A 13,386-nucleotide genomic window follows, 5' to 3' on the forward strand; every position below is an offset into this window, starting at 1 on the left:
ACCAGTCCAGGGTAGTATTAAATAAATATTAGAGTGAAAATTAGGGATATTTATTTTACCCTCCCTGGGAATTGAACCCGGGTCTTACTGCACGGTAACACCACGGAGGCAGATAACAAATTATGCAAACTACAGATATACATGAAATAAAATAAAACTCTTTGTAACTTATATATTTAAAACATTTAATTGCTTGTACACGTTACATATATTCAAAATGAAAAGTTTTTAACCAATTTTTCGTGGTCAAAAATTATCAAAGTTTTTTTTTGTCCACGATAGATTATACTCGTATCTATTCTGATTATGACAGAACGTTCTGTCATAGTTATAATAATAATGAAATTCAAATTACCCTAAATTATATTACCCATACCAGCCTACATAATGTGAACCATGATTACATTATAATTTTACAAACTAAATTGTCATAACCTAGAAAGTTTATGGTTTTATTAATGTACAATGATACAAATTTTATATTACACATACTTTAATGCAAAAGAAAGAATATATTTTTAATATAACCAAACGAGGATTATTTATTACTCAAATACTCAATATTTTGCACATTTTTCATAAGAAAATAATTAAATTTAAAAATCAATAGACAATCGGTAATATTATTTTGTAAATCTGTTAGTAAATAAAGGATATATAAAGGATTAAAGTTTCATAATTTCAAATGGCGGCAGAACACTTCAACTGACTGACGTCACAGTGTGCCTCAAGGGTTACTTAGCCACTTTCTATATCAAAAGAAAGAGAGAATGCATTTTCAATACAATATGAAGTTCCTACGCACGCAACGATGCAATATAGTCAATAAGCAAAATTTGCAAAAGAAAATTATGAATGAAATTTTAGATTGTATTTTTTATATCATATCGCTCACTCCTTTCAAGAACGTCATAAATCAAAAATCGTCAATTTTTAGTTGTGCATGTTTTCGGAATGCCTAGAAAATGTACTATATCCCAGTAAAAGAATCTTATTTTTAACTTAATATTTACCCGCTACAGGGCAGAAAGTGTTGTTTTTGTATTTTGAAGAAAAGGTATTGTTTAATTATTATTTTTAAATAAACTAAATATTTTTCAAATGGAGAAAAATCCCTCAGGTTATGCTTAAAAGCATATGTTGCACAGTAAGAAGTTCAATAAGTGGCTTGATATTTATTTTTAATACATTGTGTTATATTTTTAAACTTAAAAAACGTTCTCCTGAAAAATCGAGTTTTTTTATTTATAACGTTCTTGAAAGGAGTGAGCGATATGTATTAACAATAAAACATTTACTTATTTTATTGTTTTTATTAAAGGTACTGCTATTTATTTTAACCATTTTATTTGTTTTTTTTTCTTTATATTTTATACAGTGTATTTGCCATTTGAACCTCAGAGGTTTACACACTTCGCCTCAAGATTTGGAATAAATATTATTTTAACTGCAGTAATAAACGCATTCGAACTCATATTCACTTTTTTGTCTTTTTTCTTCTTTGATCTCAATCTGCACCTAAACGATGCATAGGGTATAGCATTGGATTGATACAGTGTCAACCTGATCGTGTTGTACATAAAAGGGTCAGTGCTCCAGATCTGAGGGAGGAGTGAGCAAATCTGAAGGAATACAGATAACGTAAATGAAGGAGCTCAGGGTGCAGAACGTTATTTCTATATGAGTAAAGTAATGGAAATAGTTGATAGAAAATGGAGAATATCAGCCACTCGAGATTGCATATCTGTATTCGTATAAGCCTTGCCACTAGGACACTACTAATGTGTACGAATTTCTCCAGACTTTTAATCATTTCATATTTTTCCTTATACTAATGTTATTTACGATTAAGATAACGCTGCATCATGCAGAGGCAGGCCCCAAGTACTATTAGGTATAGATTATGAACAATACAGAAGGAATATGTGCATGATAATAACACTTTATAAGGAATTCGTGGAATAGTGGAATAATGTAAACAGGACTAGTTTCGAGAACATTTGTATGTAGTTCTCGAAACTGAAAAAGTGTTTACATTAGAAAACTGAAAAAGTGGTCTTACACAAGTTTTTTTTTATTTGTATTTCAAAGAGAAGCGGTTGCATTTTGTGCAAAGTACTCATATTAGTCCAAAGCAACCCTAGTTTACCACTTTAAAGGCTAACAGCAGGTGGAATGCATAAACTATTTTTATTGCACTCAATAATGCGATATTCATAATATAAAAATGTCCGGCTTGTGTCCTAGAAATCTCAGTATTTTCATTCAATTCAATAAATCATTCATTTGAACATGATGTGCCCTATAAACGTTGACAGCTTAATTATACAAAGAAATGTATGTACATACAATGTCCTCTACATACACGGTGCATTACTAAAATGGGACACGTCAATCGTGTCTGCTGATGTAGGGGTCGTCAACTGCAGCTTGGAACGACGGGTGGTCATAGCGGTGGAAATCGCTATCCATCCTCGTGATGTCGTGATACAGTGTCTGATGTGGGCTCTTAGAGGTGTTGTCAACGTTCATACTTGCACTCAAGCTCACGGGATACTGGTGGCTGTTCAAATTGTTGTCTCTGCTTCTCGCGGATTCGTCGTTTGCTTTTCTGCTTGCTTGTTCTTGCTGTCTTTTCGCGTTATCTGATTTTTCTTTAGCGACTGTGCTGGAGGTGGTCAGGTCTCTTGGACCCTCGTTTTCTGACTTTTTTAAAGCGCTGTAAGGGTATCGGCTGTATGGGTATGAACCGCTTCCTCTGTAGCTGTCGTATCGACTGTCTCTGCTGTAGTACCTATCGTCATCATACCTGTTGTAAGGATTCGAAGAGTATCTGTAGACGTTCGGTGGAGTCCTTACTACGTCAGGTAAATTTGCGTAGTATATTATTCTTCTCGGTTTATCGTACCTGTAATTATCTTCGTATCCATCGTATCTATCGTAAGGATCTCTGTACCGGGTGTTATCGCTGTAGTCGTATCTCCTGGCATTCTTGTAGTCATTTCTGTAATCGTAGTATGGATCTCTTCGGCTGGAATAATAGTCATCGTAATATCCATAATCGTCGTAACTAGGGCGTCTGTAGTCATCTGGATAGTAGTAACTTCTTCTGGAGTACGTTGAATAATCCAAACTTCTAGCCCTGCCGTCCTTTTCTGGTGGATATATGTCTGTGCGTAAGTCGGATGAACGGCTATAAGATCCTCGGGGTACTGATTCTCTTTGGTTCCTACTTTCCGCTGTTTGAAGACCTTTTCCTTGGGTAACAAAATTAACTCTCGGCATTCTATAATTAGCTTCTTCTAAATTCGGCGACGAGGAAGATAATTGATCATTCTCTAATGGACGAGCCAAAAAGGGTAACTTGATCCACTGATCTTTTGTAGCTCCTCGAACTCCTCTACCATTTTGTTTGTCTGTTAACGCTTCAGCCGTTATGGCGTCAGCAGGAGTTCCTTCCGCTACTTTCGCTTCACTTTTTTTTACTTCGAATAGGTCATCTTGTTCCGTTCCTCCTTGAGGAATCCATTGTTCCGGTTTGGGAGTATTTACAGGCTCAATCTGACTTTGTTTTCCATTTTTGATATCTTCTTCTTCTATGACTTGTCTTTTGTTCCTTGGAATAATTTGATTCATGGTGAAATCTTCCATGAATTGACCAGATACATCCTTCGTGCGAACTGCATTTCTTTTGATCAATTGTTTTGAGTCAAGGTCAATGGGATTTTCTAAGGCATCAGAATTAATAAATGTGTCGTCTCTAGGAATTGATGGGTGATATTCTAGACCTCTTCTCGCCCGTACTGTCTGAAAATAAAGATGAAAATGATAAAAAATATTTAAATGATACGTGTTTCGATGCATTCAATATCATTCGATTATTTCGATGCATGAAACGTGACGCATATTAATTATGGATTTATTATTATGGCAATGACTAAATCCTCTCCATTAATATCCATATTCCCACTGATAAAAAATAAGAAACAGCTACTTCCCCCTTCTCATCCTTCAATGTCCCACGGACACAACTCAAGTTTCTCAAATTCAAGTTTCACAAATGACGTTGAATGCATCAAAACACGTGTCATAATAGATTTTAAGAAATAGTGGTCTTTATCAAGTAAAGGTTAAATATAAAATGGATTAATATTACTTCAAAGTAACTGTCGCATAAATGAATGAAATTGAATAAATCTAATTTTTTTATGCACTTGACGTATCAATATGCATATTTTATATACCTGAATAACGCAATAACTCTTTATTATAGTTGTATATATTAAATCACCTGTATTATCCTGTCAGCAAGATTTTGCTCGGATTGTGGAATCCAAGCGTGTGGTACAGGAAACCTTCCTTCAATACCTGTTCCCTCAGGAAGTGAAACAGCTGTTGAGGTAGTTGAAATGAAAACACACAGGAAGAAGTAAAAAACTTTCTCAAACACTGGCGAAAACATGATGGAAGATGTTTTCTCTGAAACAAAAAAGAATTTTTAGTATTTTTTTAATTTGCTACATTTTTATTATTATGTTTTATTATTGTTATTATATTATTAATTAAAACCATTGTTGTTATTTATCTAAAAGATGTCTCGACTGAAACGTAGCATCTATCGTTTTTATGCGAAAGAAAATGAAGAATTGATCGAGAAGAAGAAAATGAGTAGTGTGGTTTTCAATCATGGGTAGAATGGTGAATGATACGAGTATACATGTATAAAGTGATTTAGTAAATTGACTTAACCAGCATATGATAGGTCGTAAGCCCTGTAAATACCTAGACTTCCATATTGGAATTATTCTTCTTCATCTATTTTGAGATGCCAAAATTTAGATGTCAAAACTGTAACCAGTATTTAGTCAACATAACTTTTATGCATTCAAATATATATATATATATATATATATATATATATATATATATATATATATATATATATATATATATATATATATATATATATATATATATATATATATATATATATATATATATATATATATATATATATATATATATATATATATATATATATATATATATATATATATATATATATATATATATATATATATATATATATATATATATATATATATATATATATATATATATATATATATATATATATATATATATATATATATATATATATATATATATATATATATATATATATATATATATATATATATATATATATATATATATATATATATATATATATATATATATATATATATATATATATATATATATATATATATATATATATATATATATATATATATATATATATATATATATATATATATATATATATATATATATATATATATATATATATATATATATATATATATATATATATATATATATATATATATATATATATATATATATATATATATATATATATATATATATATATATATATATATATATATATATATATATATATATATATATATATATATATATATATATATATATATATATATATATATATATATATATATATATATATATATATATATATATATTATCTTTTTACTTTATCATATTTGGTCAGCGATTACGCATTTTAGTGGTTTTCCTTTTCTATTTAGCTTGAAAACTAAGCATTTTTCTTCAGCTGTGCGTCACCCTCCATTTTCGATTCTCCAAGGACGTGGGATTGGAATAAAAATGACAAAAAACATCACAGAAATCACAAAAAATCATCCGTATCGCTTGATCAATGACCTGCGGGCGAAAAGCCGCGAACCGGAAACGGCAAAGAAAGGAGCGGAAGTTGTGTTCGATTCACGCAATCCACACAATGGCGCCCGTTCGATATTGCACGACAGCGTGGCGTGTGTTCACAAATTGACAGTTACACGGAGAGGTTTCACACGTTCGGTTATTGTGAAAAATTGCCGTGCAAAAGCGTTGACACCCGAACTTGCGAGGTCAATAATTTTATAGAATTATCTGTAATAACTCGGCAATTTTAAACTATTATTGTAAGCTGTGTTACGTAGTTTATATAACGATGAATAATATTAGTATTAGCTTTGGTATTTATTATTCCGAGCATTTTTAAAGGGCTACATATATTATTTTGCTATCCATATTTAAAGCTGGTCTCCTGATGAATACATTACAAATAGTTGATCCCAAATATTATTATATTATACTAGGAAATTATCGTGTAATATTAAAAAAATTTACATGACAGCGTTTCCTGTTTGTTTTGATTATGATTGTCGGATTGTGGTCCCGTGGTTAGTATCGCGGACTCTTGAGTCAGAGTTTCTCGGTTCGAACCCACTCTACCACAATTTGATACCTATTTCCAATAATGAGCCGCTTAGGCTCACAGAAATGGTATGAAATTGAAGTATTTTCGTAAATAATATAATCACAAATACTGCTCTTTTTTTTTTAAATCACGGTATTTGACTACCGAACGGCGATTTTTGTCATTATATTGGAATAATGATATTTCAACCATCTTTATACAAGATATTCATTAGTAGGTCCTCATTTTGTCTAAATTCAAATAAAGAATAAAAGCAATATGTAGGTACCAAAGTACTTAATTTCAAAAAGTCAAATTTAAATTCAAGTTCCATTTGATTATTCATATTCACTGTCTTATTCATAGTTTAGTTTATCAGTTTTTGACAACTCTCTCCAGTCTGCCCTTTGTAAAAGTACTTAATTTCAAAATAAAGTCAAATTACTGATGATATTCATTAGAAGTCCTCATTTTGTCTAGAATTCAAATAAAGAACGAAAGCAATATGTAGGTACCTACGTAAAGTACTTAATTTAAAAATAAATTCAGGTTTAAATTTGAGTTCGATTTGATTATTCATATTCACTGTCTTATTCTTTATCAATTTTTTACAAGACTCTCCATTCTGTCTCTTGTCAAAGTACTTAGTTTCAAAATAAAGTCAAATTACTGATGACATTCATAAGTCCTCATTTTGTCTAGAATTCAAATAAAGAACGAAAGCAATATGTAGGTACCTAAGTACCTAATTTCAAAATAAATTCAAATTTTAATTTAAGTTCGATTTCTTTATTTATATTCACTGTCTTATTCGTTTAGGTCAATTTAGTTTTTATCAATTTTTGACGAGTTTTTTCATTCTGTCGAATGACTCCGTTTAAAAAAACTACACCAAACATGATACGTTTTGAATGAAACTCCACTTATTAATTAAGTTAAGCATCATGTTACAAGAATATCTTTAATTCTAGAATTGCGGTCATAATTCATAAAATGATAAATCTAAACGCATTTAAACCATGTTTTGTATTAATTGTAATTATTATTTTCTAACATAGTTTTGTTTGTAAATAAAAATAATACTTGACACTGGCAGTAACATCATTTCACATGACTGCCAAATCAACAAAAAAATCTCAAAACCATCGATGACCATCACTTACACGTGTCATAGTAGATATACATATGAATCCATTAACATGATAAAGTTACATAAACATTTATTCCAATTGTCATCGTCTGTACTGTAATATATAAAATCCGAGGTGACCGAATGCCCGAAATAATTTCCCATTCAAAATTTCCATGTGCACTAATTGCACTAATTATAACAAATATGTTATTTAATCTTTACTCTTTCGCTGATTTAGCATGTAAGTTCTTGATACGCCAAGTATTATTAGTATCAAGTATCGATTCAAGTATTAAAAAAATTATAAATATTTGAAAATCAAATACTTCATAGCTTCCTAGGACATCAATATCTATAATAAAAAATAAAATAAAATATCTCAATAAAAAATATTAAAATATTCCTATTACGTATTTTTTTTTTAAGTATTATATCGTTAACTAAGCATATTAAATAAATATTTAGAATGGTTATATAGTATATTCAACCCCTCATGTCTCTTCTTCCAACCCCGAGGATTCCGGCGCCCCGGAAGGCCGCTAACGACTATTCACCGACTATACTCAGCGGAACTTCGAGACGCCGGACTGACCTGGGAGGAAGCCAAGGAGATGGCGCGTGACAGAGTGACTTGGAGACGTCTCGTGTTGGCCATATGCTCCACCTAGGGAGCGAACATGGAAAGAAGAAGGGATAGTTCTCTGTCAAAGCACAAGAGCTTATTCTCTATTTTGGAGTGGCAAAGCGTTACTAGAATAAGTTTATAAGACTGTAAAAGTATAAATGTTTAGAAAATGATTTAAATTATTATTTTTTTAAAACTTTCTTAATCATTAAAAAAATATATAAAACTTTACGAAGATATAGATTAGGTAAGTAGGTATGAGTATATGAATACATACATATATGTATGTACTCTTATAACAGGGACGAGGACACCAGTATTCAGTAATGTCGGGTGAATGCATTTATGTATTGGGAAACAATGCAACTTGTAACCGACAATGTTACATCTGAAAACGTCATTCAAATGCATAACGGTATTGTTTTAATTAATTTAAGATACACTTCTAATAGCTATCATCAACCTATCATTGTTTCGTTTGCAGTAATCTGTTTTGATGCCATGTAATATGTGCCTTCACCACTCACTATTGTCTATTATTTAACAATTTACAACCATGAAAATTGAAAAACTAGTGTATTTAAATGGACTATTTTCACACAGGAGAAATATTGAACTTGAGGCCCAGTATTCGATAGATCGCAGCTTGTATTTTTTAAAACCCAAGTAACATTTGACGTAATTGTTTTTTTGCGAGACCGCGTAAGAAACTTTGACATCTGGAGCATGTGTAAGATAGGAGATATCGTAAAATGAAAACGACAATGGAGGCGATACTTGATTGAGCATTTAAACAGAATGTCAGAAAACAGACTTCCACGTATCGCCTTTCAAGGAGACCCCGAAGGATATGGACCCCCGAAAAAGTGGAGAGATAGCTGGCAGCCGATATCAGACAGATCTGCGGGATCTATAGAAAGAAGAAGGAGAATAGTTTTAACTAGATGAAGAAAGGGGTGAAAAAACCTCAATTATTTTTTATATAGACTTTTCTTTACAATATCAAATAGGTACTAATAGGATAATAGACGTGTACATGTGTTACTTGTACCGCGTGGACATGTCATGTCTACCTTCATAACAGACAACAGTTTATACGAGTACCCATCTTGCAAGGGAGCGTTCCCGACTGTTTCCATTAAATAATACAAAATATTGGTAATCACAGTCAAAGCCAATTTAAAACACCAATTGACTTTTAAAAAATCAAAAAGGAAAATGGTACTTAATGTTCTGAAACGGACTCCTAGAGAGGAAATATTCGACAAATTGCAGCTTATTACTATCAAACAACTATATGCTAAATCTATCCTTAAACATGCATTTAAGAATTACTCTCACATAGCACAAGAAAGCGCCTCCCAACAAAGAACATTATACGAATAAGAAGAACAATATGGAAGTGTATTGAGATGGTTTGGATATTTGGAACGTATGAGTGAAGAAAGAACGGTTAAACAAATTTATGAGGTGAATGTAGTTCGAAAAAGAAGCAGAGGACGACCGAGGAAAACTTGGCACAGTCAGGTATGTCAAATACTTGAAAGCGGCCGGGTCAGGAGTCGGAATAATCGTCGGGTATGTATGAGGAGATGCATGAATGTAGAAGAGGCAAAGAATGTTTGCAAAGACAAAGTGGTGTGGCGTTCGATTCTCTCTGCCTACCCCTGCGGGGAAGCGGCGTGATGGTTAATTAGTTAGTTAGTTATATGGAAGTCTGGATATTTATAGTGCAAAATAATTCAGTATCTAAGTATTTTGCTAGCATTCAAATAAAAAGGATCTCTGCTAAATAAAAACTTTCTCAAATCAACCATAGATACTGCCGCGAAGTTAAACATGAAGCATGAAACTATCAAAAGAAGGATCAAAGTAGACGAATGCAGTCGAAATGCGATAACTCAGACAAATGTGCCCAAAACGATGTATGATAGATGTTCGAATGGTGAAATAAGGAATGAATGCAAGGCCGAGATAAGCATTATGCATTAAATTAAGAAAGGTGTGGTTTGGACATGTGGGACGAATAAGTGAGGAAAACAAATTTATGAGGAAAATGAAGTTGGTAAAAGTAGCAGAGGAAGAACGACAAAAACTTGACATGATCAGGTATGTCAAATACTTGAAAGTGGTCAGGTCAGGAGTCAAAATAATAGGAGGGAATGTATGAGGAGACGCACGAAGATGGAAGAGTGTTTTGCAAAGACTGAGTAGCGTATCGTTCTATCCTCTCTGCCTACCCCTCCAGTGAAGTGGCGTGATGGTTAGTTAGTAATGTTTTGTTTGATTTCGATAAACTTTCGTTTTATGATCGAGAACAAAGTTTCCACTTGTGCGCAAATTTTCTTGATACGTGGTGCATGAAATAATGTTATTAGGTATGTATAATATATTGAAAGTCTTCAATATAGTTTGAACCGCGATCAACTTTCATACTAATCGAAACAATAAATTGACATGTAGCGGTTAGCTCGTTTGGCCACAGTGCTGAATGTCCAGGGTTCGATTGCCAAGGTGGTCAAAACAAACATCAGTGATTTTTCACTATAATACATAGGGATTGGAATGACTTTTTGTAAATAACTTAAGGCCTAGTATTCGTTTAATAGCAACTTATTTTTCCAACAACATAGGAGTTTGCAAAATAATAATGAAAGTACACTGAATGCTATCATGCGATCTCTCGGACGAATGTGCGTCAAAACGATGTATGATAAATATTCAAATGGTGGTGTAAGGAAAGTATACAAGGCTAAGATAAGCATTATCCATAAAATTAAGAAAGGCGCGTTTATATGGTTGGGGCATGTGTATCAAGTGAGTGATGAATGAATAGTAAAAAAAAATATAAGGCGAGCGTGGTTGGTATTAGAAGTAGAGGAAGACCAATAAAAACCAGGCATGCGTGAATTTAGCAGGGGCAAAGAATGCTTACAAAGGCAAATTGGTGTAGCGTTCTATTCTCTCTGCCTACCCCAGCGGAGATTAGGCGTGATGGTTAATTAGTTAGTTAAAATACAAAAAAACAATACGTAATGAATAAAAAAAATAATGATTCTAGAGATGTTTTAACATTCTAGTATCAATACTAGATCTCCAGACAACAAGGTTAAAATAATTAGCTTTTAGGATATATGCAATAAAAATATCATTAGTGATCAAAAATGACTCTCGAGGTTGAATATTTCAAGTTGTTTCATTATGATCAAAAATGATTCTCGAGGTTGAATATTCAAATATTCAAATAAAACTTTAAGTTGTTTTATCAAAGTAGGGTAAAGACTCCAGTTATCGGCACATTCACCAGATCGCTTCAGTCAACATTGATTTACTACTCATGAACGGTTATAATAATCATAATATCAATTTAATTTATTGTTTGCATAATTTAATGTCTCTATTTGTTTTTAAGTATTTCCTTTTTTAGATTAGTAAATTTACTATTCATGACAGTTATTGTCACCCTTATTGGTATACGCTCATTTAAATATCCGTAAGTAGTCGCAATTATAACAGTTCATGGATTAGAATTTAAACTTTTTTTATTTTATCGTTTATTATTTTTACATCTTAAACCTTTTTAATATTTCTTAACATTTTATTCTTTATCTTGTTTTTCCAAAAAAATTCTGCTTTAAAATGTACCCACAGACTAACATATATCTTTATGGGATTTTTATATTTATTTAAAATTTATACTAAAAATCCCTCAATGGGATAGCCTGAGCGTGGGTATATAATGTTTATTACGGTATGAAGCTAATTCTAATCATTTTAAACCAGAAAAAATGGAGAGAAATATTGAGGAAAAGATACAAAATGAAAACAATAAAAGTATAAACAAAGAAAACAATAAAATTAAAACAAATGTTAAAGCATATAAGTAAAAAAATAATTAAGAGTACGAAATCACCAACATGTATTAATTTGAATTTCTTCAAGAAATTTATTCATACAGCGGAGTATTTATTGGACAAATATCAAGAGCATTTCTATGGCACAAAAACAAGATTCTCAATGTTCAATATGTGCCTGAAATCGGAAAATATTCACATTTGAAATCAAAAGTGTCAATAATTGGGGTGTCAACAATAAACTTGTATACCCTATGTCGTAAAATCACTCTTTGATAATTCATCATAACAATACGGACTCAAAAATATGTATTTTTTATCTTCTGCTTGGTGTAGGCCTTGTGACCTGTTTTTAAGAGGTATTAACCTGCTGCGATGTCAAAAATATGTATTTAGGTTTATCATAATAGATTTTCAATGACAAACCTATCAGCAGATAAAAATGAAAGAAAGGAAAATAAAACTGTCATGAAAAAAATAACGTAATACTCAAGTACAAAACTCACCTGCTCAGTGGTATATGTCCAAAAACCCTTTTAATTGTCCACTGAATGTTAGCTATTTAGATTATTTTAGACGTGTGCTTCACGTTTTACATTTCAAAACTGACTGATGATGAATTCAGATATATTCTGTAGTAGCTAATAATGAAAAGGGTATGAAATGAGAACAGATCAATTTTAGCGGAAACTATAACAATGTGTTGTCTATTTTGTGTACTATGCAAAAAGCGCGAATTGTCAACCATTGATTTATTTATTTTATTTTATCTTCCCAAGCCTTGAGGTAAAGTGTGCAAGCTTCTAAGGTTTATATGACATAGGTACTTCAGCCTACTTCTTGTGTCCAGTATTGAAAAAAGGTCTCCCTCTTGGACTTCCACAGTTGTCTGTTGGACGCGACTCTCTTCCAGTGCAGACCAGCCACTTCTTCAATGTCATCGGACCATCTTGTCTGGGGCCTACCCACGCTTCTGCATCCTGTTCTAGACCTTCAGTCAAGCACCCTTTTGTCCATCTTTCCTCGGACATACGTGCCACATGACCTGTCCAGTTCCACTTTTGTTCCGCGAATCTTTTAACCTCATCTATTACTTTGGTCTTTTCCCTTATCCAAACAATCGTTTTTCGACATGACAAACATTATTTAAAATACAATAAAAAAATAAATTAGGAACAAAACTTTTTTGAAATTAAATAACTACTAAAAATAAAAAGAAGATAAATCAAAAATATATTGATATAAACATTCAAGTGTGCAATTTTGTGTGTGCATTTTAAAGATACTATTTTAAAGTCAAAATTATCGTTTTATTCTGAAAATATAGAAAATATCCATTCTATTTTCCATTATGAAATCATACAGATAATTTACATCACTCAATTTTGAATGTGTTATTTTCCTCGCCAGTCTAACTGACATATAAATGATGGTATATGTACGTACTACTAAGAGGATACTCTGATCACTTTATTTTCCTAAATCA

The 13,386-nt window shown here is 31.6% G+C and overlaps 1 protein-coding gene across 1 annotated transcript; it reads right to left on the reverse strand.

The window, feature by feature from the left end:
- Positions 1 to 1,343: 1,343 nt before the first annotated feature.
- Positions 1,344 to 12,592, reverse strand: LOC148310130 (uncharacterized). The gene is made up of 3 exons (XM_088258963.1): positions 12,407 to 12,592; positions 4,292 to 4,479; positions 1,344 to 3,807 (listed from the first exon to the last, which is right to left on the reverse strand). Exons 2-3 carry the CDS (start codon positions 4,460 to 4,462, stop codon positions 2,392 to 2,394), a joined length of 1,587 nt encoding a protein of 528 aa, XP_088115089.1. The 5' UTR covers positions 4,463 to 4,479; positions 12,407 to 12,592; the 3' UTR covers positions 1,344 to 2,391.
- Positions 12,593 to 13,386: the final 794 nt, after the last annotated feature.

The sequence above is a fragment of the Brachycentrus maculatus genome, unplaced genomic scaffold (genome assembly GCF_059751285.1).
Source record: "Brachycentrus maculatus isolate JH-2025_06_01 unplaced genomic scaffold, ASM5975128v1 h1tg000105l, whole genome shotgun sequence".
Classification (NCBI taxonomy): Eukaryota; Metazoa; Arthropoda; class Insecta; order Trichoptera; family Brachycentridae; genus Brachycentrus; species Brachycentrus maculatus.